Source organism: Pygocentrus nattereri, chromosome 16 (genome assembly GCF_015220715.1).
Source record: "Pygocentrus nattereri isolate fPygNat1 chromosome 16, fPygNat1.pri, whole genome shotgun sequence".
Classification (NCBI taxonomy): domain Eukaryota; kingdom Metazoa; phylum Chordata; class Actinopteri; order Characiformes; family Serrasalmidae; genus Pygocentrus; species Pygocentrus nattereri.
The window spans coordinates 4,022,138-4,048,768 of NC_051226.1; the positions used below are offsets into that span (position 1 = coordinate 4,022,138).

The following is a 26,631-nucleotide window of genomic DNA, read 5'->3' on the forward strand; positions in this document are numbered from 1 at the left end:
TCCCACCCTCACCTATGGTCATGAGCTTTGGGTAATGACCGAAAGAATAAGATCGCGAATACAAGTGGCCGAAATGAGTTTCCTCCGCAGGGTGTCTGGTCTCTCCCTTAGAGATAGGGTGAGAAGTTCGGTCATCTGGGAGGGACTCGGAGTAGAGCCACTGCTTCTCCACATCAAGAGGAGCCAGCTGAGGTGGTTCGGGCATCTGGTTAGGATGCCTCCTGGACGCCTCCCTCGGGAAGTGTCACAGACAAGTCCACTCGGGAGGAGACCCCGGGGAAGACCCAGGACACACTGCCGTGATTATATTGCCCAGCTGGCCTGGAGCGACTCGGAATCCCCCCCGGAGAGCTAGTGGAAGTGGCTGGGGAAAGGGAGGTCTGGGCCTCATTGCTTGGGATGCTGCCCCCGCGACCCGAACCCTGGAAAAGCGGAAGATAATGGATGGATGGATGGATGGATGGATGGGTTTACAGCACAGAGAAAGGCCATATGTCTAAAAGATAATCATGTAGTCATATAGGTAATCAGATGAAGGCTAACCGTCTGTCTGATAACTTTATTGGCCAAATCACATCTCAGCTTATTTCCCCTGCGTTTTAGCTGATAACTGCATTTGTGAAGAGTCAGTCAGCTGAAGCCAAAAATTTGCTAAATGATGTTATTAATTTTCATCCATTAAATCTGTACAAGTACAGTGAAAAACGCACTTGAGCTTGATGTTCGCTGGCACTCTCTTTGATTTAGCTGTACTTTGTACAATCTGATCCTTGACACTACAAGCCACATCCGATGTGCTATGGCTTTTAAAACTTAGGAGTTATTACTTCTGTTTTGCTTGATTATTTTAAAGTAATTACACAGTAAATTACATCTGCATTTGATTTACAAGCTGCCACAGTGGAAAATGTAGGTAAAGCACAAGACATGATCGAAACAGAAGGTGAACTGTACAGAATGACAACACCTGCGCAGGTTTGAACTGCCAAAAGGTTTATTAAAAAGATACAAATTATATTCTATGGCAAAACTTTGTCACACTTACTTACATCCACATTTCAGAACCTCTGCCTCTTTATGAGCAGGAAAGTGTGTTTAACTAATGACTACAGCTGACCTGTCCACACTCCGCCCACAAACACGTCCCTTCATAGCCACTGGTTGGACAAGCTTTAGAGAATGATAATGAAAATCCCGCACAGCCTAGACGCAGGGAGTGTGTTTACATGCACTCGATAATCCAATCATAATCCGATTTCTGCAGTTATCTGATTATTCCAGTGGTCATGCAAAGAGCACACTCCGATTTCTTAGATCAGAGGAAGGTCTAGATTAGGAAATCTGATAAAGAGGCTGGATTTGAGCTCAGTAATCAGATTTCTCAGTGCTGTGACTCTTACTCTGATTTCTTTCCGATTTCTCAGTCTGAGCATGTGTGAAAACAAACAGCAGTACTGGAAATAAGCGAGCCGCGTCGCCGTGAGACGCCGAAACCAAACACATCCTTGATGAAATAAAGAATTCAAATTTTCTTCATCATTTTCTTCATCTTCTAGATGATGTATGTTCATATTTTCAGGTAAAGTGGCACGATTTAAAAAAAAAAGCATCGTGAAGTTTTACATTACGTTTACGTCACGTCGTCTTCTGTGAGTTCATTGGCTGGTTTGCAAAGCAGAAATCCGATTACTGTCTGACTCCTGTAGACCTGGAGTTTTCACATTATCTGATTACCCAAGTACATGTAAACACATGGAGCAGATTACTGACAAAATCTGATTTAGTGCAGTTATCGGATTATTAAGTGCATGTAAACGCACTCACTGACTTACACTGTTAGGACAGATCGAGTGTAGTTTTGTGTTGCCATGGGTTCAAGTTAATGTTTACGTGGGGCAAATTCAGCAATTCAACCTGCCTACTTTAGATTAGTTCCAGCAACAGAGCTCGGCTGGGAAACACAGCGACCCTGAACTTTAACTTAAATTCATTAGGCTGAATGATAAGTTAGCACTTCTTAAAAATTTAGAGCACAATTTCTATTTAATTACTGAATTTAATATATTGGGAGGAGGAAAATGATGTAGCTTGTGCACATTTTATATTTCATGCTCCCCCTAAATATATTGGAGCCTCAGCAAATAAATAAACAAGAAGGACCTGGGTTGGATTCCCCGGTCGGGTAACCAGGGTCCTTTCTGTATGGAGTATGCATGTTCTCCCCGTGTCTGTGTGAGGTTGCTCCAACAGTCCAAAGACAAACCGGAGATGATAAATCGCCTCTAGATGTGAATGCGAGTGTGAATGTGTATGTCTGTGTCTGCCCTGTAATGGACTGGCGACCTGTCCAGGGTGATTCCTGCGTTCCGCCCAGTGAGCGCTGGGATAGGCTGGTAGATAAAGTGTGTGTGTTCTTGTGTATAATTGGACCAACGGTGCCCCAACTTTTGAATGTGGCTCTACATACATTTTAGTTAAATGTCAGGTCCTGGATACAATTTACATTTACGGCATTTGGTAGACGCTCTTATCCAGAGCGACTTACAATCTGATCGTTTTACACAGGTAGGCGAAGGGAGTGTTAGGAGTCTTGCCCAAGGACTCTTATTAGTATTGCGTAGGGTGCTTGTCCAACCTGGAGATTGAACCCCAGTCTATAGCTCAGAAGGCAGAGGTGTTACCCACTACACTATCCCAACCACAATGAGTAAGAATACAAGGATACAATGAGTAAAGTGCAGGAAAAATAAGCGAAAAAGCTAAAAACAAACCGCTTGGCAACAAGGAGGCTGCTGCTTTACAGGAATAAAGCTATAAAGCAACATATGTCGTCTATACCATGATGCTTTATCACCCAGTTGCTACCAAAAACTGCATTTGTGGGCGGAGCATGGACAGTCTCTTCTCAGTCTCTATAGAATTTCACTTCAAAAACTCACTCTCTTAATAAGCACATGACACATTTAATAGAGCAGAACGTGAATGTGAATAAATATTAAGAAAACAAATGATTTTTTTTTGGTCAGACGCACATTTACACCTGCGATTAAATATAAAAGCTATAAATATAAAAGCTTGTATTAGATGACCAACTGGGACTAACAAAGCCTAAAAGCAGGTGCTCCAGCAGCTTCTAAACAGGTCCACAACACTAAAGCTGTTCTCTAAAGTGCGTTCGTAAGTGTAAGATAAGCACAGTATGCATCTCTGATCTCTAAGCGTATGAAGTCCTATGACATGCCGGCAAGGCGCGTAAGGCAACTCATGGGGACAGAACAGAAGGATGCAGAACCATGTCTGACCACGATCACAGGCGTACACTAGAAAGTGTCGGGAGGTCTCCAGTGAAAGACAAGGACGTGACGTCTTCGCTCGAGTCTTGCTGTGTTTTTTAGGCACGAAGGTCCCACGAGAATTTCGAAGAACAATACCGAGAGCGGAGGTTACTGACCTCCACCATTCACATCGGCTCCACTACAGTGTGACTGCAGCACATTTCATAAAGAACCTTCATTTCATGAAGTGGTCTGTCCTCTTCAGTTACCAGATGCCCATAAGTGCGCTTGATTTTTCGGTCCATAAATGCTCGTATGAAAAAAAGAAACTCAAAAACAGTTTTTTTTGTTAAAAGCCTTTTTGCTTGTAGCTGCACCTCTTCAGTGCAGTCTGGATAAGCCTGAGCTGATGAGCTTTAAGCATCCCGACCTCTCAGTGGTCCTTCTAACCAAAAGCTCTACCCCGATAAACATGGCGCACCAGTTACGTTGTTGTTCTGTCCGTCCTCGATGGTTTGGTCGGCCTCTTTTGTGATAAGGTCATTGCCTTCAGCGTCTGCTTTGGTTTTCCTCAACCTTTACAAACCGAGACAAAAAGAGTCAAGTTGAGTTGTTGTTGTGTGCTGTTGATACGAACAGCCCAGTCTGTGTCTGTAAGGCCACATTCACATTACAAGCCTCGTTGCTCAAATTCGATTTTTTGCTCAGATCCGATCTCTCTCACTCGTTTAGGTCAGTGACTCAAACCTGTCATTAATGTGATGAACCAGCCTGAAATGACCCTCATGAGCTCCTCCTGCTCAGTATCGTCACGTGACTGAATCACTGCATCATCAGCACAAACTAACGAGCAGAACGAGCTTCGCTGAGAAGATCATTAACTCTGATCAGCTCTCAGCTTCATTATTAGAGCCAGACGGAGGAGAAGAAGGTGAGATGAGCTGCTTCTCCACCGTTTACAGGCTTTAACTTCAGTTCGGCGCTGCTGCCAGAGTAACTCTGAACGATGGATCACACACAGTGGGAAAAAAAGCACAGGAATTCTGAGTGTCACATTAAGGCCACATGGCCACGAATCGGATACGTATATAATCTAGAACCACATCTGAAAGTGATTCAGGTCGGATTTGAAAAGATTAGATTTGCATCCACACAGCCCTGAAAACACCAGATCTGAGTCAGATAAGAGCAAAAAAATCGGATTCACTTCAACCTGGTAATGTGAACGGAGTCTAAGTCATCAGACACAGTTTTTGTTGTATGGTCTTCAGCAGATTGATCATAATTATTAGAATTATTATTATAAACACATTTTTAATTAACCCCTTAAAATCCCAGGCTTAGTACATACTCAGGCTTATTATTTAGTTACTACAGGGACTTCAGTGCAAACTGGCTGAGCTATGCTTAGATTATACACTCTTAAAAAGATGGTTCTTCGTTGGTTCTTCTATTGTTACGGACTTGACCACAGCAGAACCCTTCTGGTGCTATATAGAACCATATACAGCACATTCTGTATCAATCTGAAGAACATTCTATTATTATTATTATTATTATTATTTAAAATATACAAATATGATGAAGTGATTTCACACTTAAACATTAGTGTATATTTGCTGAAGGCTTAACCTCAATAGACACTGTTTCACTTCAAATTCGATGTTTTTAACACAAGGAGACAGAACTACACGTCAGGTCACTGTTCACACGCAGAGAGAATCCACAGAATGAATTTACAAGGTACATATAAACTTATATATGTATATACAAGGTACATACCACTGCTGTCGGAGCAAAACCTCGTATCTCCATTTTTGCCGTTTTTCACTTTTTGACATAACTTGAAAATACCCATGATCCTTCAGACTGTTTGTAAATTTCATGATGAATGGACCAACAGAAACGACCCAAAATGGCTTGGAAAAATATCTGGTTCCATTGACTTGCATTAAAAGCAGAGTATGTTTTTGGCTTCTCCTGTAAAGTGACCATTTTGGGGATACAAGGTTTTGATCCGACAGAAACCACAGAAAATAGATGTTAGCTATAAGTAGTGAAATGTCTCATAGCAGAGGTTTAACTAAATCAGGATGTTAAGTCAGGAATTGTGAAAGCAGTGCTGCGGACCCCGCAGGGGGCTTTATGAACAGATATTATAGATATTATATGGTTTGATAAGCTCATACAGCTCTGTAGTGTTGTTGTTGTGGGTGGTGTTGTGTGAAGAATTGTAGCAAAAATCTCTAGCTGTGATTGTTGGTTGGGGAGCCTAAAAATAATGTTGGCTGTAATCTCAACATTTCTCTTACTTTTCCCTGTTGAAAATGATGAAGTCTCTCTGCACGTTGTCCAAGCGCTGCTGGAGCTGACCGTTCTGTGGAAAAAGGGATTTGAGAATGTAAAAGAACACATAGGCAAGACACACACTATATTTCCAAAAAGCGTTCACTCGTCTGGCTTCACACGCACATGAACTTGAGTGACATTCTTAATCCATAGGGTTTAATATGATGTAGGCCCACCCTTTGCAGCTATAACAGCTTCAACTCTTCTGGGAAGGCTTTCAACAATGGTTAGGAGTGTTTATGGGAATTTTTGACCGTTCTTCCAGAAACACATTTGTGAGGTCAGACACTGATGTTGGACGAGAAGGCCTGGCTCACAGTCTCCACTCTAATTCAAAAGAAAGGTGTTCTATTGGGTTGAGGTCAGGACTCTGTGCAGGCCAGTCAAGTTCTTCCACACCAAACTGGCTCATCCGTGTCTTTATGGACCTGCTTTGTGCACTGGTGCTCAGTCATGTTGGAGCAGGAAGGGGCCGTCCCCAAACTGTTCCCACAAAGTTGGGAGCATGAAATTGTCCAAAATCTCTTGGTGCTGAAGCTTTAAGAGTTCCTTTCACTGGAACTAAGGGGCCGAGCCCAACTCCTGAAAAACAACCCCACACCATGATCCCCCCTCCACCAAACTTTACACTCGGTGCAATGCAGTCAGACAAGTACCGTCTCCTGGCAACTGCCAAACCCAGACTTGTTCATCAGATTTCCAGACGGAGAAGCGTGATTGCTCACTTCAGAGAACTCGTCTCCACTTTTCTAGAGTCCAGTGGTGGCGCTTTACACCACAGCATTTGATGCTTTGCATTGCGCTTGGTGATGTAAGGCTTGGATGCAGCTGCTCGGCCATGGAAACCCATTCCATGAAGCTCTCTACGCTGTTCTTGAGCTGATCTGAAGGCCACATGAAGTTTGGAGGTCTGTAGTGATTGACTCTGCAGAAAGTTGGTGACCTCTGCGGCCTGAGGCCTGTAAACATTATGGCAAATGTTAAGTCATTTGACTGGGGGTGTTCAAACTTTTGTCTTTGACTGCATATCAGATCCAGAATAGATCAGAAAAGCATAGTTTGGCAGCAAATCTGTGGCATTATTTACCACAACACCATAAAATATTGTCATATTGTCCAACCCTGCCTTTAAAAAATGAAAGCACAGCTCAAAGAGCTTCACAGTATTTTTCAATACGACATTGTAAATAAAGCGGTGGATGACAAAAAAGCACACAACTAAAAGAATATCAAAAGAAAAGCAAAAGAAAAAAGATGCATTATAATAAAAAGAGATCCACATGTTTCACATGACTTTTCAAGTACGTCACTGCATTGCCTTTGTTTTCAGACAAACACCAGGGATCCTTGGAAAATATGACGTATTACACTTTCTTAATTTCTCATTTCTCATCTCATCTGAGCTGTGAGGGCACTTTTGGGGGAATTCTACAGATTTTTAAAACTTTCTGCATGATTACATTGTTAAGACAGGTGGTGTAAACAAAGTCATGCCACTGTTTTGAATGTAGATAAACTTACTGAGTCAGTATTGTTCACAGTGGGGGTGATAGGAACCAGACGTCTGAAGAGTTTAATGTCTCTAAAAGCTCCCTCACTGAAAGTTATTACATGAAATGAATGGTTATGAACGCACTGCCTGATAACTGAGACATTGTTTTAGAGAAGTTTTGAGGACGTTTTGGCCTGTATCATAACATTCACAGCACAGAGGTACATGTAGGATGTTGTAAAGCAAATTAGTTCCCAAAGAACATAGATTTAATGCTGTTTTACCATCATCAGAATTACATATAAAGCTCAGACGACACATGTAGATTCACTGGGGGTTTTTGATAGTGCATAAAATGTCTATATTTGTGTTGTAGACATTGTGACACCTGGTTCCTATCACCACCACTGTAAAGAAATCAGTCAGTAAGTTTCTCTACAGTGAACCATTGCACTTCAGAATAAACTGAATACCTTTGTTTACATCTCAACCACAGAAATACATGTAGAATTCAATGGAATTTCCCCTTTAAGCTGTGTGGAAAATGCTGTGAATTTCTGTCAGACCCAATTACGCAGCACTGATGTACCATCCCAAAGGAATTAGATGGAGCTTCAACACTCCAGAGAGGCATTGAGCTTGGTGATGTTAGGCTCCAGAGTGTCCCAATCTACTGGTCAGTGCTGTTCTATGGAGATTATGCAAGCTGTGAGTGCAGCTGAACACCTGTGGCGCACTTTCAAACAGTTGAATTCATTTGTCTGGATACTTTTGGACATGTAGAGCATCAGAACCTCCTGTCCATGCTGACACTGACTATTTACTGGCTTTCCGGCTTTGTTTACAGTGCATTCTCTTTTATTACAGATGAGAATCAATAAACCAAACGCGCCATTTTTTAGTATTGATTTATGTTTGTGAATTTAGGGGGCGAAGCCGGATTTATGGAGGGAAAAGGAGGGAAAGTGAATTCAGAGAGAGAGAGAGAGAGAGAGAGAGAGAGAGAGAGGGGCAGTACGGCCGTGGGCTGTGGGATGGCCCGTTTTATTTTGTTCTCACAGCCGGGGCTCAATTTTCCACCGCATTATCTGTGATTTAATTGAGTTAATTATATATTATGGGTTCGATGGCAGGTGGGCCTCCGAGAGGAGAGACAGCAAGACAGACAGAGGGACAGAGAGAGAAGGGAAAGAAAAAGAGAGAGAGAGACAAAGAGGGAAAGAGCTGGAGGGGAGAGGAGTGAAAGCAGACTGCAGGAGGAGAGCACGAGGACTGTAGAGTTTGTGTGAATGTTCTACAGTCAGTCTGGGGCAGCACTGTTCATACAATATTGATCCATGCTGCTTTAGAAATAGCACACGTACCAGCCTTCTCTCTTCTCCCCTCCTCTCCTCAGATCCGCCCACGTTCCTCCGTCCAGCTCCACAAGTAGCTGGAGAAGCTGCTCTAAGACTACAGCTGGGTGATATTCAAAAATTCTATATGATAACGTTTTCCAACTCCCTCCATTACATTTGACTCGTCTTGCCTTGCAATAATGTATTTCATTCAGGAGCTGCGTCCCTGGTTTTCAGGTGTCAGGTGAACATTTTCACAGATTAAGGCAGCCAGATAGCACCTTTTTACATACGAGCAGCGCCACATCTTGTGCTTAAAAAGAAGCAAGACGCACTTCTTAGTGGCGTGTTAATCCATTTGAGTGACAAACACGAGATATCGATTTGAGAGAAGACCAAACAGACACAGGTACCACACTTCACTGACATTACTAATCAAGCTGGATAGTTGTTTGTGCCTGGCTGTAGTTCGTACAGTTGTTTACTGTTTGAATTATTCATGCAAATGATTGTGTTCTGTGTTTTTCTGGTTTTGTTTACTTGTTTTTTTGCATTCGAAATACCACTTTTGTCTTTAACGTTTTTAATTTGCGTTCAGTAACTAGTATTACTGTAAGGCTGAGTTTGTGCTGAATCAGATGATAGAAACACTCCTCATCACTGTTTTGCAGTAAAATAAATAACATTGATATGTCTAGTCTGCTACTTCTATGAATGAGGTCAAAAGTATCACACAGGCTTTACAGGACAATATTGGATTAACAGGACTATGTGGGATTTACAAGACTATATGGGGTTAACGGGACAATATGGGGTTAACAGGACTATATGGGGTTAACAGGACTATATGGGATTAACAGGACTATATGGGGTTAACAGGGCTATATGGGACTAACAGGACTATATGGGATTAACAGAACTATATGGGGTTAACAGGACTATATGGGATTAACAGGACTATATGGGGTTAACAGGGCTATATGGGATTAACAGGACTATATGGGGTTAACAGGACTATATGGGACTAACAGGACTATATGGGATTAACAGAACTATATGGGGTTAACAGGACTATATGGGATTAACAGGACTATATGGGGTTAACAGGGCTATATGGGATTAACAGGACTATATGGGGTTAACAGGACTATATGGGATTAACAGGACTATATGGGGTTAACAGGACTATATGGGATTAACAGGACAATATGGGATTAACAGGACTATATGGGGTTTACAGGACTATATGGGGTTAACAAGACTATATGGGGTTCACAAAACTATACAGGATTAACAGGACAATATGGGGTTTACAGGACTATATAGGGTTAACAGGACTACATGGGGTTCACAAAACTGCAGGATTAACAGGACAATATAGGGTTTACAAGGCAATATGGGGTTTACAGGGCAATATGGGGTTTACAGGACAATATGGGGTTTACAGGACTATATAGGGTTAACAGGACTATATAGAGTTAGTGGGACAATATGGGGTTTACAGGACTATATAGGGTTAACAGGACAATATGGGATTAACAGGACTATATGGGATTATATGGGGTTTATATGGGATTATATGGGGTTTTTATGGGATTCTATGGGGTTAACAGGACTATATGGGGTTTACAGGACAATATAGGGTTTACAGTTCTTTATGGGGTTAACAGGACAATATAAGGTTTATAGGACTCTAAGGGGTTTAGAAGACTTCATAGGGTTAACAAGACAATATGTGGTTTACAGGACTATATGGGTTTACAGGACTATATAGGGTTAACAGGACCATATGGGTTTATAGGAGTATATGAGGTTAACAGGACTATATGGGTTTATAGGACTACATAGGGTTAACAGGACTATATAGGACTATCTAGGGTTAACAGGACTATATGGGTTTATAGGACTATATAGGGTTAACAGGACCATATGGGTTTATAGGACTATATAGGGTTAACAGGACTATATGGGTTTACAGGAGCATATGGGGTTAACAGGACTATATGGGTTTATAGGACTACATAGGGTTAACAGGACTATATAGGACTATATAGGGTTAACAGGACTATATGGGTTTACAGGAGAATATTGGGTTAACAGGACTATATGGGGTTAACAGGACTATATGGGTTTATAGGACTATATGGGGTTAACAGGACTATATGGGTTTATAGGACTACATAGGGTTAACAGGACTATATAGGACTATATAGGTTTAACAGCACTATATGGGTTTACAGGGGTATATGGGTTTACAGGACTATATGGGTTTACAGGAGTATATGGGGTTAACAGGATTATATGGGTTTACAGGACTATATGGGGTTATCAGGACTATATGGGTTTACAGGACTATATGGGGTTATCAGGACTATATGGGTTTACAGGACTATATGGGGTTATCAGGACTATATGGGTTTACAGGAGTATATGGGGTTAACAGGACTATATGGGTTTATAGGACTATATGGGGTTATCAGGACTATATGGGTTTACAGGACTATATGGGGTTATCAGGACTATATGGGTTTACAGGAGTATATGGGGTTAACAGGACTATATGGGTTTACAGGACTATATGGGGTTATCAGGACTATATGGGTTTACAGGAGTATATGGGTGTACAGGACTATATGGGGTTATCAGGACTATATGGGTTTACAGGAGTATATGGGGTTAACAGGACTATATGGGTTTACAGGACTATATGGGTTTACAGGAGTATATGGGGTTAACAGGAGTATATGGGTTTACAGGACTATATGGGTTTACAGGAGTATATGGGGTTAACAGGAGTATATGGGTTTACAGGACTATATGGGTTTACAGGACTATATGGGGTTATCAGGAGTATATGGGGTTATCAGGACTATATGGGTTTACAGGAGTATATGGGGTTAACAGGACTATATGGGTTTACAGGACTATATGGGGTTATCAGGACTATATGGGTTTACAGGACTATATGGGTTTACAGGAGTATATGGGGTTATCAGGACTATATGGGTTTATAGGACTATATGGGGTTCACAGTGTACAGTTTGTGTTCCTGATACTGCGCTCCTTCACTCCAGTACAAGAACTGCATCAACAGCAGGGGTCACCTTGAGGAGCCTGTTACAGCCAGAGCGTAATGCATGGCTGCTTCAGCAGAGTTGGCGTTAGCAGAAACTCAGGCCCACACTGGTGAAAGTGCAGTGAAATCAGTGAGGCAAAACTTTTCCCGCCTCTTTTCATTAACTGCCCATCAGATCATTTATTTATTATTTTTGTTCAAATCAAATTAAGCTTCAGATACTGCTCCCCTTTGGCACATACACCCTGTAGACATTGCCAATGCAGCAGTGGGCATGCAGGTGAGGAGTACAACTACAGAGCATGGTATTCCTCAGGGTTGCTCTCACTGTAGGTTGTTTATGCATAAAAACGATGCTATGATGCATAATAGGGTGATTAAAATAAGATAGGCATGAAATCTGGGATTTATTCTCACAACTTAGTAATTGAAAAACGTATAAAATAATAGATATGATACATAAAAAATGACGATCATGCTATAGACATGCTATGGCAGATGTTATAAGCTGTCATGAGTTGTCATGCAATAATATTTAGTAACATAATGGTGAAAAAAAGCAGCAGTTGGGCTCAAATACAGTCACAGAGTAGCAAAAAAGCGTGACTCCTTAAAAAAACTATTTACTCAGTATACTAAAATCATCAGGAGGAGGACTTTCATATGATGAATTTTAATGTATTGAGGCAATCCGCTGTTTTGCTTCTCTGTCCCCTAATATCAATGACAAATGCAGGCAATGGTGACATGACACTATAATATTATTGAACATAATCTGTCATGACAACTCATAACAGTGTGACACCTGCAATGACGTGTTTACGGCATGATTATGTCAGTGTAATACAGGCTCCAGTGAAGTGTCACCACAATGTCTTGTCAAGGTCAAATCAAGACAAAGTCAAGCAAAAGTGAAAGGTTTGAATTACACTCCATAAATATCTCTGATTGCTGATTAATCTGCACAGATGACCTTGCTATGGAAAAATGAGAAGATGACCGAAAGCCCATTCAACTTGATCCTGCTTAACTACATAAGACCTGTGTTCCACTTTGGGAGTATGCTCAGCAACATCAGTAGCCACGTTTACATGCAGCCTGATAACCTGGTAGTAATCCAACTAATAGCTCAATCGGAATAGAATACATCCATGTGAACACCTCAATCGGAATAATCTAGTCCAGTTGAGGCCATTCGGAATACAGTTTCTATCCGACTAAATGAGGTGGGTAATCCTGCAAATAATCTGTTAAATAGAAGAATAATAGCCAAGTAAACACCTGTATCCGATTATGGTCCCTATCGGAAAGTTTAAGTTAATAATGTTCAACACAGCGGAGCAGAAACTGGTCTGCAGAGGAGACGAAGTTCATGCTCTGATCTTTAAAAGACGGCGGCGGGACGGACGTCCAGCTTATGTGTCTCAGAGCACGACGTCTTCCTCTCGGCCTTCTTTAATAAGGACATGTGATGGACGCTTTCCTGAGTCTGACATATTTTAAAGTGACTAAAATCACAAGCGCGCCAGCTGGAAACTCCGGTAACTCACTGCTGCTTGCTGTGATGGTAACGTCTACACTAAGTGGTTCTCTGCGTGATTTCGTATCAGATTACTTGTAGTGAGCATGTAAACAGAGATCTGTTGAGTACAGTGAGCGTACAAAACAAAGCGACCTTTCATGTCATGCTTATAACATGTCTCTATAAACCTATTCATGATCCCTCAGAGCTTTTGATTGTGATGTTGTATGTTTTTTTATTTGATTCAGTTGGTTTCAAACCAGGTGGCACGGTGGCGTGGTGGGTTGCGCTGTCGCCTCACAGCGAGGAGGGCCTGGGTTCGATTCCCCGGCCGGGTGACCGGGGTCCTCTCTGTGTGGAGTCTGCATGTTCTCCCCGTGTCTGTGTGGGTTTCTTCCGGGTTCTCTGGTTTCCTCCCAAAGACATGCAGTCAGGCCAATTGGACAAGCTAAATTGCCCCTAGGTGTGAGTGACTGTCTGTGTCTGTCTGTCTGTCTGCCCTGCGATGGACTGGCAACCTGTCCAGGGTGTATCCTGCCTTCCGCTTGAAGACCAAGCATCCCCCCGCAACCCTGATGGAGAAGCGGCTTTGAAAATGGATGGATGGATGGATGGTTTCAAACCACAATGGCTAAATTCGATCAAATTTACCACCAAGAAAACAGAAGAATATGAATACAATATCCAAAACCGAGACACTTTACCTCTATATGTATCACAAATATAATCATATCTGCTTCTTTATGTTTGGTTTAGCATTTTGAATTTAGCCAATCAGTTTGCAGATGCTGCGCTAAAAATACATGCGATCCATGTGTCCAGTTGCCCTGGCTTTCATTTACCAAACAGGACCTGCACCTTCGTTTTTGTTGGTGACCAAGCAAGTTAACATTAATAAAAGTGCTTTTTAATGTGTTAACTGCTATTTTTCATTGGGGTAGTTGTGTATTTCACTGTTTCGTGATATGGAGAAATCTGCAGTGCTGTTTGTTTTGTCTCAGCACGGCCGTCTTTGTGGAAAGGTGGGAACTGTTTTCACTGCAGGGGGTTCTTAACCTCCCCCCTCACCCCTCGTTACTCACTAGCAGCTCAACACAGAGTCAGAACCTCTTACACACACAGAGAGAATGATCCGTGTCCTAGTTAATGTGAGCACTGAATTACAGGGACATATTTATTAATGTGATTGTATTCATTGAAAGTATCTAAGTTCCTTCCCATTCTGCTTCCATGGTCACTAGAGGGCAGAAAGACATGCTCTGGCGGAGTCTAGAAGGAGAAGTGCAGCCAGATGAGGTACAGTATGAATATTAATATAGTTAGAATTACCTGAGGAGACCCGTCAGAGCCGCCGTTCTCCCTGGTTTTCCTCGCCAGTCTCTTCTTCTTCTTGTGCAGTGGCTTAGATTCCAGGATCATCTCCTCCAGCTCAAACGTCGGGTCACAGTTTAGTCTCCGCCTCTGTACAAACAGAGCTATTACTGGAGAGGCAGGTTGTGAGCAGGGATGAACAATAGGTCCTACTTTATATTAGGTGTCGCTAATAACTGTGTAGTTACACATGAATAACATATGCAACAACAACATAACTACTTGTCACTGTTATGGGTGGATTACGGAAGTACAGCCTATGTAATCACACAAGTGTATCAAGTTCAGCTTCACCTCATGTAAAGTGGATGAGTGGATGTTCTACACAGGATTGCAAATGTAATTACATTTATGTTATTACCCTTGTGTAAATACATGAGAGAGGATAGGCTGTTACAACTGTTAAAACCACTAGTGCAGGGGTGTTTAATTAAAATTCAATAAGGTCCAGTTAGAGAATTTATTCAAGCGAAGGTCCAGAACATCACAATGTCTAACCTACATCATGGCTCAGTGCCATTTACTGTTCACTGAAGTAGCCGAGTAGAAATATCAACATCTTATACAGTCAAACTGAACATCAGATCAAATAAAGTCCAGTTCGGTCAGATTTCAACAACATTTACTGAACATCAGATCAAATAAAGTCCAGTTCGGTCAGATTTCACCAACATTTACTGAACATCAGATCAAATAAAGTCCAGTTCAGTCAGATTTCAACAACATTTACTGTCAGTTTCTCTTTTTAGAGTCACGTCATGTGGAATAACTTCTCTCTGACTCACTTTCTTCTCTGACTGCTGTTTCTCTCCTCCCTCCCCTGTGTGCGTCACTCTGTCGAGTCTCAGTGCTCATCGTAATGCACAGATCTGATTGGCTGAGTAGAGTCACGTGTGATATTTACAGCGCGCCAGTTAAAACAGTAAAACCCTGTCAAAATTAAATAATTCTCCATAGTTTATCGGTTATTGGTTTAGGTCCGCATAGGACAGTGTTGGGTCTGGACTATGGTCCGTCTATAAGTGACCTCTGCACTAGGGTAATTACATAAGCTGTCGATACACATGTGTAATTACATAGGCTGTACTTCTGTAATCCAGCTGTAACAGTGACTGAATCATCAGTAATTATGTTGTTGTTCATATGTTATTCATGTGTAACTACACAGTTATTAGAGACACTTGTATATAAAGTGGGACCGAACAATATACTGATATACTGAACTGTGCGGGCAGTCGTGGGCTGGAGGGAACCAGCCTTGTGACCGGACAGTCGCCAGTGAGTGACTGAAGTGCCCTTGAGCAAGACACCTAACCCCCAACTGCTCCCCAGGTGGATTTTTCCTCCTTCTTTATGTCTTAGATCCTTCTTTAAATGTACTGCTATGTTTTTTTCTGGTGTGTTTCTGATGTTTTGTCCATTCCAATTTGTTCACAAAGCTCAAAAAACTACAGACTGACTGACTAAACATCTCCCAATATCATGATGGTATTAGCTCCACTGTATTCATGATGTTGGCCGTGCGGTCCCCCCTTTAGCGGGGAGTACAACCAAGAGCCAATTGTCGCATCATTTTTTGGTTTTTCCAAGGCCGTCTGTTCCCTCACTGCTAATCTCTGGCCAGCGGTTTCCATGGGGACCTCACACTGCTCTGTAATGTGATGCTCACATGCAAAGAAAGATCTGAGCACATTCTCTGTGTCTCATTACCCTTTAGAGTCTCAGCCACAATAAAATCTCATTTTTGTACCAACTATTTTTACATGTAGCTTATTGAAATAAGTGCGATTAGCCTCGTTTTGTGGAAAGAAAAACTATCCTTTACATATTTGCCATTTATTGATTATGTAATCAATAGAGTGATCATGTAATTACCAGTGGTATCAAACATCAAACAAAATTAAAGGGGAATTTCACAGAATTTTCAAAACGTCTGCTTAAGTCAATCGTTAAGTTGTAAACAAAGTAATTCTGAGTGGTTTGATGCGAAACGATCCATTGGAGAAAGACTTGCTGAGTCAGAACGGGTCACAGGATCCAGACACCTGAAGTGTCGAATGCTGCTAAATCAAATGAATCACAGAAAGCTGTTATATGAAATTGCACCAGAGATGTTCCCTAATGTCAGTCTGAGGTGAGGCTATGGCCCAAACCATATTTTCTAAAAGCCATGCAGGGCAGAGTGGTTCATGCAGGGTTCAATAACCGTCTGTTATTTTTTATTTATTTTTCTGATAGAATTATTTAAAAAACATTATTATAAATAAAATCACAGGTGTAGTAAAATAAAAGGCTATGTTTCATTGTAGCATCTCAACCCTTGGTTGGAAATCTGAGTCAGTATGTTTCTCTACAGTGAACAATTTCACATCAAACCACTCTGAATGACTTTGGGCCCGTCCAGTTTCCCATTTGTACCCCTACCCCTTGTTTTCAAGTGTCATCTTGCCCCTTGGAACTGAGTTATAAGGGGTAGTGGTTGAGATCTTCCTCTATGAAGTGGGACCCTCTGATAAAAGAGCATCACTTCATTAACAGCTACCAGCGCCGCTCTGTAGGCGACCCTGCCCGTCTGCAGGGACAGCAGAGGAGGGGAAAGTTCAGCTCCTCACTGCTGGGCTTTAGTCACATTTAGGGGTTAATACGCCTTCAAAGAGGGGGGCAATTATTTATTATCACCCCCCCTGAAGTCAGATATTCTCCAGAGTCTTGTTTGAATTTTCCCGTTCCACCTTAAATGGTGCAGCAGTTACATTCTGGCACTTTAGGCGTCAGAACTGCAGGACGATTTAAGGTGGAACGGGAAAGTTAGCCAGCTAGATAACGAAAACATTAGCATGCTATTAGCGATTATTTGTGCTTGTTATGAAGAAAAAGACCAAAATCCACTGAAACGACATTAAACTATGATAAACAGTGGTTATTTTTTAATGGAGAAAATTCTCACATTTGTGGCTTTCTCTGGTCTCTTGTTCAGCCGTCTTACCAGTATTTCTTTTTTTTCTCATATCGCTCCGTTTGGAGTCATTTTGGAAAAACATGGCCCTAACACTTCACCCTACCCCTCTGTCGCAACAGAACTTGGGACACCCCAACCCTAGACGTGAAAGCGCCAAACGCAGGGCTAAAGGCTGAGTGGTAGGAGTGAGGGGTGAAATGGGATTGGGCCTTTGTTTGCATCTTAATGGTTGAATTTTGGAATATTAGTGGAATTCCTCTTTAATGCAACACTTCTTTTACATCGTCAATGCATTTTCCTGCTTAGTAGTTCCACTGTAAGCCCAGCTGCTTGTGTGCTGTTGCTATGACTCCACAAACGCAGTCCTTGTAGCCCAACTGCACAGCTTTTGAATGGCAAGTTCCACTGATGGCTCCCTCGATAAAACCATTGTTTCCAGCCTCTGCAATGGTTAATCTGTTTATCATCGAAGGAAACTGAGTCATTAAAATGCAGCACTGATGCCAGTAACATCAGTAATGAACGCAACAGCAAAGCAGAAAGCTCCAGATCTCCTCCAAACAAGACGTAAGACAGCAGGTTGAGGGGGATTATATAAATAATATGTAATCAATAAGTAATAAATACATTCTGATGAAGCTCGCTTTGTCTACTTATACAGCTATAACGAAATACAGCTTTTTAATGGGGAAAAAACTGTAAGGGTCAAATTTGAGCAGATAAGGTGAATGGGATCAATCACGATTAACTACACAAAATAATGCCATTCACTATGAACCATTTGACAGCCCTAGTAATTACATTCCAACGTTCAGTAGATGATAAACTGACGATATTGCTGTGACGATATGACGATCACCTCTAAGGGTTAAGTCCAGCATGAAATACAGGATTTGGGTGAGATCCTCTGGACTCTTACATTAGGGATGAAGCCCGGTGGGACCTGTTTGTTTAGCACAGCGTCCCAGTTGACGTCAGAGAGGTAGTCCATGTCCTGCAGCTCAGAGAGGGAGGAGAGACGCTGCTGGGCATCAATACACAATAGCTGGAAAAGAGCAAACACAAACAGTCGAGTCTATTCATAGAAAACGCCTGCCTGCTTACTTTTAACATTAATTACATGACGTATTCTAGCTAGCAAGTAATGGAAGCTTATGCACTCTATTAACTAACATTTTGATAACTGCGTGTCAGTCATCACACACTGTTGTCGGAAGAAAACCTTGTATCTCCATTTTTGATGTTTTTCAGTTTTTGACATAATATGAAAAAGCCTGTTGCCCTTTACGCTGTGTGTAAGTTTTATGATGAACGGATCAAAAGAAACGGCCCAAAATGACTTGGAAATACGTCTGGTTCCATTGACTTACATTAAAAGTAAAGTAGGTTTTTTCCTTCTCCTGTAAAGTCGCCGTTTTGGAGGTACTTTATAGACTAGTAGGCATATGTGTGACATTTCAGGCACAAGGTTTTAATGATTTTGTAATGTATTTGTTCGGCTAATGAGTCTAGTCCAGGGGTCAGCAACAGCTCTTTTACTGCCCTGTTGTGGCTCCACAGAATGAGGAGAAATTTTAGGTAAAAATAAAATAATCCTTCTTTACAGTGAAATAAAGCTCTGCTAATGGTTCAACACAGTTTAACAATAAATGGTCCTAAACACTGGAGTTCATGTAGCCAATTTCTGCTAATTCGCTCTTTAAGGTTGGCGTGCAGACTGCTGGTCACCAAAGCAGCACAGGTTTGCCTAGTTAGTAGCTAATGAAAAGGCAAAGAGAAAGATTTAAGACGAACATTGATGGAGTTGAATGGGCTTATTTACATTTATAATCCATCTGGTTTCCTGATCCTAATCTGCACCAAGAAACTGTGAAACACTAAAAAGTCCTGAAGCTGAAATCAGCTTCTCATTTTCTGCAGTGTCCTTTTTTAATGTTCCCGTTCCACCTTAAATGAATGTAACTGCTGCACTATTTAAGGTGGGATGTTTAAAAAGTTGAACATCGAGAGATGTTTTAGAAGAAACGGTTCTACTTTTGCGGAAAAGTTTCCTGACAGAGATGCGTGAAGAGCAGCTATAGCTGAGCTGAAGCTTAAAGCAGAGCAACGTAAGTCTGTGTTTTCCTTTGTATATTATTTTTAGCCTCCACTAGTCTTATTGAGACATATTTACAGCCAAGATGGTAAAATGAATATAACATCTTGTGGCCTCCAAGGTGGTTAGATTTTTGTTTTTACATTCACGGCATTTGGCTGACGCTCTTATCCAGAGCGACTTACAATCTGATCATTTTACACAGGTAGGCGAAGGTGGTGTTAGGAGTCTTGCCCAAGGACTGTTATTGGTGTAGTGTAGGGAGCTTGTCCAAGCAGGGGAGCGAACCCCATTCTACAGTGTAGAAGGCGGAGGTGTTACCCACTACACTAACCCACCACCAGGTGGTTGAAAGGACAGATTCACTTCTGGTCCAGCATGTAGAGTGGATAGAGATTAGCCTGTATAACTTTCTACCCACTCTACTGGACTCATTATCTGACCAGCTACAATTGGCAAACTGAGACTGTACCACTTGCAGAGGGGATGGCTGGTCTGAATTACTACAAATATATACGCATTTGTGACATTTATAGCGTGTATTCTTGTGTTTGGATCTGTATGTTTCAGTCCAAATCATTTTCAAGAACTTTCTTTGCTTAGTGTGCAACCAACCTGTCTACCTATATCAGGGCACCTCAGGTCGGGTTGACTCTTGAGGGGCGGGGGTGTGTAACCAACCTGTTTACCAGTACCAGGTATTCTCATGCAAGGTAGTGTTTTTTGGGTCATTCCCCCTCCTGTCTACTAGGGGGCTGTAGGAAGGTCGCCCTGTTCGGATGTATAAATAGAGGAAGCCAGGGAGGAAATAGTAGAGGGTTTGATCTTCAGGCACATGGCCTCTCGGTCGGTGAGACTCTTTCTTGAGAAACCTTGTCTTTCCTTTTTGGATGTCTAAAAGGAAGCAGTGTTTCTTGTCCATGAGTTTATGGGAGACCAATTGGTGCTAACATGCTAATGCTAATGCTAACATGCTAATGCTAACAGTATGGTGGTTGGGGACTCCCTTTACCCTCTTATGCAGAAGGAGATTTTATGATGCGTTTGCTGAGGCTGTTGTCGGGAGAAACAGGACTGTTTGAAGGCTTGCTGAGTCTTGGTTCATCTGTCCCATTGGGCCTCCATGGACTGCTGCTTGACTGGTGGGACCACCTTATTTTCTTCCTTTAGAAGGATTAGCCCAGACCCAAGCCCATGCTGAATAGTCTATGGACATAGTTTTTTGTGTGTGCTCTGAGTGTTTGATTGGTAGGGAGGAGTTTGTTTTCATGCTGGTTTGTTTGTTGGGTTATTAATTTATATCTTGATTTATTATCCTCCTTTGTATTTTCTGCATTTCAGGTGAAACTTGTCGCAGATACTTCTTGTTTCATTGTGGTTCTGTTGGTCACCTTACTGACCTCTTTGGCTGCGTCTATATATCTCTAAACACCGTAGCATTGACATCATCCCAGAGAATTTCCCCCTCATTTGTTTTGTAGCTGTTTTTTTTTTGTAGTGGGTTCTCTCAGCAAGTGATGTTGCTGGGAGAGACTTTACACATACATGAAATAACGATGCTGTATTATGGTTAATGCCACCTTTATTGGGGAAATAAAAATGGGAAACATCACCTGATGTTCTTTTTGAAAATTTGATGGATCAGAAACACAAATGGAGCTGCAGCATTTCGGAGTGACACTTTCCAAACGTTGTTAGCCAAGAGTGACCACACCACAACCAAGGCAGCCCACTAGGGATTCCCTCAGCCCTCCTGATTGGTGTGCACGTTTCCATTACTTGTAAGCTACATAGCTGCAGAGGAAAACTAAAGAAGCAAATTTCACCAAAGAAACAAGTTTTACCTTTCTCAGCAGAGACTTGATCTCTGCAGACAAGGCGGCTGGGTAGTAGGGATGGACTTTATGGAAGGACTGCAGGATCTCACTGGCCGGTGTGCTGGAGCGCATTATGTAAGGCCTCTGCAAAAAGTTAAAAGGACAGTGAATGTACTGTAAGCCGTAACTGACTTGAGGGATTTTAATGAGGTGTATTTTGCCTTTTTAATAGCCCACTGAGTAGAGTAGCACTGGACTGAGTTAGTAGTCCAGTAGTTTTCCAGTGGAATGAGGGTAACATTGATGCCAAAGTCGTCATTGTGATTCTGCTTTGTCACATAAAATACAGCTAATATTGTGCTTTTTTAAACATTTTTTAAATAAATGATTGAATATATAAAAAGCAAGTGCCTTCGAACATGATATCCATTTTAACAAAGCATTCTTGGTTTCACTGTGCCAAAGGAAACCCTGGATGCTGTTGGCATTCATTTAGTTTCTGGGTGCATCATTGAAAGGGAGGAAACTGGTGTAAACCCACAGGAGCATGATCCCACAAAAGCCTGTATCTTTGTAAACACAAATTTTGTGTGAATGAAATCAAAGGGCCAAAACATACCCTACTTATGGATGTTGGTGCATGGTAAATCTAAATATACAAACATTCTAATTTAAACGAAGAACAACAAAAAAAAGCATGCATATGTGAGGGGGGGGGTGGGGGGGTACAATAAGTAGTATTTTATTTTTATTTCATTTCTTATGTTTATATAAAATAGCAGGAGCTGTGTATTGTTTGTTAATGCTGCGGTTTCTTTGCAGCCAGCTGCTTTGGGGGCGCGCCACTAAAATGAACAGGTTGAAGCACAAAGGAGGAAAGTATATGCAGTTATAGGTCAGTTTTGAGCCCTTGAGCAGCCAATTATAATATTTACTATATTGTTTTTGAATGTAATACATATCTAACTTAGTGAAATGTTATCTGACAGTGTGCTGTCCAGTGTTGAATCTCACTGTCTGACTGTGGACGCGACACATTCAGCTATCGTGCCACAACTGAACAATATGCTTGGTTGCCACTCAGTTAATTTGCATAATGTTGGTCTAGGACTAGAGAGCAGAGTGAGGATGTGGGTCTGACCTGTCAGTTATGCATATATTGCCATCTTTCACCTCATTATGGCAAGTTACGATTTGTCAACAAAAATCATTTTAAGTGACTGCATCAATATGGAAGAATGATTACTAAGCTATGTGCATTTTGCAAGTGATAAAATGAATGCGTTTTAAAAATACATGCGAATTTTCCTGCCAACAGCTCATTTCAATCAAAAATATAGCTCATTGGAATAAAACCTGCATTAAAAATTTCATATATTGCAATTCAGTGGGACAAATTTCCAATACAGTGTTTGGTAAGATTTTAAGTGCAAACAGTCTAACAGCTAAAGACCTGTGGAATTTATTTATTTCATATTTGCAAAATATTATGAGTAAGTGCCATTTACGTCACCTTACACCTGCACACATTATAAACCGTATATTTCAGTAAATGAAGCTGCGGCTCTGATGAAGTGCACTAGATTCAGGATTAAAGGACCCGTATCATGCACTGTATTTTTGATTATAGGGTTCTGATGTTGTATGTCGATTTTATTAGTTTTATTAGTTTTATTTAGATTTTGAACACTTGTTTCACTGTGTGGGGGTGGTTGGTGGTTCCCCCCTTTTGAGTCTTGGTTCATCTCAGTGTTTCTTGCTTTTAGGGAGTTTTTTGCCACTGCTGCCATTGGTGACGCTCATGGCAGCTTCAATCTGAATTTCTCTGTAAAGCTGCTTTGTGACAACTGTTGTAAAAAGTGTTATGTAAATGATGGTGGTGGACAGTAACTGAGTAACTGAGTAACTGAGTAACTGAGTAACTGAGTAACTGAGTATCTGAGTAAATGTAATTAGTTTCTGTACTTTAGTGTTTTTGGTGTATCTGTACTGAAGTTTCTCCATTCTGGACTTTTTCCTTTCACTCCACTACATTTCAGAGTCTAATATCCGACTTTCTCCTCCTACATTTTGAGAAATCTGTAGTTCCTTTTGGTTTCTGTGTGTATAAAAACGTAACATGTCAAAACAAAAGAAGCGCAAAGCCAGAGCGCCAATCAGGGCCCAGCGGTCACTTTGTTTAGAGCTGGTTTTGACCTGTTGGTCATACCGACCCAGTGCAGCACGCGGTTCATCGTCAGCGCAGCAGCGTAAAACTTTGGGAGAGTCTGTTCAACATAAATGATGAACTAACCTAACTTTGTGTAAATAGAGCTCAATATAGAAATATGTCCACATATGCAGTCGAGACTGACGCGGCTTTTTTCTGAATTTCTACAAACACCATTTCATTTTATAGTAAATGAGTTTGGGCTGGTTTATGTTTATGAACAGACGCCTACAGATCAACATAGTAAAGGAGCTCATCTGTGATCCTGAGTTTAAAGCCAGTTTTTATTCAACTTAAACTTGGAACTAAGTTGTAAATAAATCTGAAACTGAAACTTTGCTTGTGTGTAAAAAGTGATTTCAGAGCCACTCGGTTCTCCCTGATGGAAACTGTTTACCTTCAGTGTTTTGTGCTTCTGATCATTTTAATAGACGTCAGCGTCACTAATTAATGACGTCCTATTAAAAGACTGGTTTACCAAGAGAGACGCTGGAGGACTTTCACCTGAAATGAGTTCATGAAGCCAGTCTGGTTATAAAAATGATAACAGGACATCAGAGCCAGAATTACTCTTTTAGTACTTTTGATACTTAAATACATGATTTGTGTACTTTGTCCACCACTGGTAAATGAACTCTGACTTGACAAACACTAAAGCAGCCTGGTTTTAGCAGCATTTTTTGTGATGTCACAAAACAGCAGTTTAGCCCCTCCCATTCACCCTGAAGCTGAGTGTTTCAGCCTAAACTGCTGTTTGAATGAGGCTCAATACAGGGCAGCCAATCAGCACAGAGATCATTGATATGGATCAGTCTTAAAGGCACAGTAACAGAAACAGCCCGTTTCATTTAAGGGGTGAAGAGAGGTTGTAAAATGGGCACGTAAAACCACACAAACATCATGCAGGATATGGGCCCTTTAACTCTTTACCCTGGATGTAAGTGTTTATTCAGGTTCAGCTTCGTATCTCATCCACAGCAATGCAACATGAGGTCCGGCTAAACATAAAGCTGCTGACCATGAGAAACCTCACCTGTCCTCTGAGCAACTCGTAAGCGGTTATGCCCAAAGACCACCAGTCCACTGCAAACGAGTAGCCTGGATGCGTTCCCTCCACCGGCTGGAAAAGCTCCGGAGCTGCAAAGGTGTGACGGGACATAAACTTGCATGGGAGGATTAAAAACAGTTCCGCCTGGTTTCCTCCGCTGCTATTTCAGTCATAAATGTTCTTTTTCCTGTCAGCTTGGGATCCACATTCATATCCATTCATAAAATAAACATGGCACTTTGCCACAGCCCTGCTGCTTTCTCTCCTTTCATTTCTCGCTCGTTCTTTCTTTCTGTCACCACCAATAAAAACTCATATCCATCACTTGGCTTAACTACATCGGACTAGACATGCTGGTCCTGAGGTCAGTTTGGGTTGCAGTGCACTGCTAACTCTGTTGTACTGTATGGATCTTTTTATTTATTTATTTATTTATTTATTTTTTGGAGTATTTCATTTATTTGTTCATATTTTCAGTGCCGAGCAAAAGTCGGAGACAATTAATTTAATAATAACTAACAACTCGACAACAAAATATTTATTTCAGCTGTCAGTGTGTCCAGTCTTTACCTTTATTATAGCTTCTATTCTTTTCAGGAGACTCGCTTTTAGTCTTTCAAGCAAATCTGCAGACACACCTCCAAAGTTCAGTCTTAGAAGCTGGATTAGCTGATTAGACGATTTCCTGAAGTGATCCAAACCCATTCAGCGATGTTGAGGTCTGGACTCTGGGGCGGTCAGTCCGTCGTTCAGCTTCTTTGCTTGATGTGTCCGTCTCCTTTTCTCAGCGAGGTTCTTCTTGATCAGCTACACGTCCTTTCAGACCCACAGCGCTGAGGGGTCTTCTCCCGGTGGAAGGATGGACAGAAACACCTGTGGATGTTTTCAGATCTGAAGCAGCTCGATCTCCTCCTCTCTCTCAAAGATCAAAGCTTTCAGTTGTTTATCTGATGGGGGCGGTTTTGGTGTCAACCAGGTCTTCCGGGTGGTTGTTAGGAGGCCCGTTTTCCCTTTAATCACTTTCTGAATTCCAATTTAGAAAATTCATGTGTTTTCACCAATTTATCTTGACTTTCTCGTTCCATATGCATGTGGACTTATCTGATCTCATCAGAAATATCTCCTGAAAAATGAATACGTTGCACTTCATAGCCTTTTTGATGGGAAATTAAGTGAGGGGTGGTCTCTGACTTTTGCACAGTATTGACATTTTAGTTCATTTTCGATACATTACCGTACTAAACTTTCTCCTTTGGCTCATTTGTTATTGTCATTATTACTATATTTTTATTTTTAGGCACAAAATGTGCTAGATAAATAAAATCTATTACTATTAATGTGCAAAAACATTGCTGGCCCTTGTGCTGTTCCAGTGTTCTACGCTGCTGTCACACTTACAGTAGAGATAAGATTTACTGACAGGTTCAGGTGAATGATATACCTAATTATCCCATTACATACTACCACTGTAGTCAGAAAAGGCTGAGTCAACAGCAGGAAACCCCTTAAATGGCCAGGGTCCAGCAGTGGGCCCAAAGCTTTATTACACAGTTCTATAACGTAATAATATCTCAGCCAATTTGCACAGAAGTCCCTGTAGTTACAAAATTAAGTCTTAGCATTTAATAAGCCTGAGATGGAAAGGGGTTAATGTTAATGTAATTTCATCAGCATCATTATGTATTAAATGAATGAGATCAATCTAACAATAAGCATCGTAGTTATTTGGGTGCCTCCTGACATTTGAGTCATCCTGTAGAGTGTAAGTCTATAGTGTATATGAACTGTTTAATGTGTTCTGAAAGCTCTTACCCATGTATGGCTTTGTCCCAGCGATGGAAGTGGCTTTTAAGTCGTCCTTTACAATAGCAGCGATGTTGAAGTCTGTCAGGTGAGCGTGGCCTGGGAAGAGACACCAACAACAACACAAATCAGCCTTCAGTATCTGCCTGCTGGAAGTAAGGCTCCAGTTATAACCTGTGCCCATGATATGAGCTCATCATGTGGAAAGTGGTGAAAAAAATTCAACCTAATATATTTTTATATATTTATTGAATTTTAACAACTGAGCAAATATTCGA

At 41.3% G+C, this 26,631-nt stretch overlaps 1 protein-coding gene across 2 annotated transcripts in view; it reads right to left on the reverse strand.

Moving 5' to 3' along the window:
• Window positions 1-1,715: 1,715 nt before the first annotated feature.
• The window catches only part of stk32a (serine/threonine kinase 32A), a 98,535-nt gene continuing 73,619 nt past the window's right edge, over window positions 1,716-26,631 (reverse strand). For both annotated transcript variants that reach the window (XM_037545757.1, XM_037545756.1), the window contains exons 7-13: window positions 26,363-26,452; window positions 24,536-24,639; window positions 21,321-21,437; window positions 18,301-18,426; window positions 14,381-14,512; window positions 5,588-5,652; window positions 1,716-3,851 (exon numbers count right to left, since the gene is read on the reverse strand). In XM_037545757.1, coding sequence (XP_037401654.1) covers window positions 3,734-3,851; window positions 5,588-5,652; window positions 14,381-14,512; window positions 18,301-18,426; window positions 21,321-21,437; window positions 24,536-24,639; window positions 26,363-26,452 — 752 coding nt within the window. In that variant the 3' untranslated portion in view covers window positions 1,716-3,733. The remainder of the gene's footprint in view (window positions 3,852-5,587; window positions 5,653-14,380; window positions 14,513-18,300; window positions 18,427-21,320; window positions 21,438-24,535; window positions 24,640-26,362; window positions 26,453-26,631) is intronic.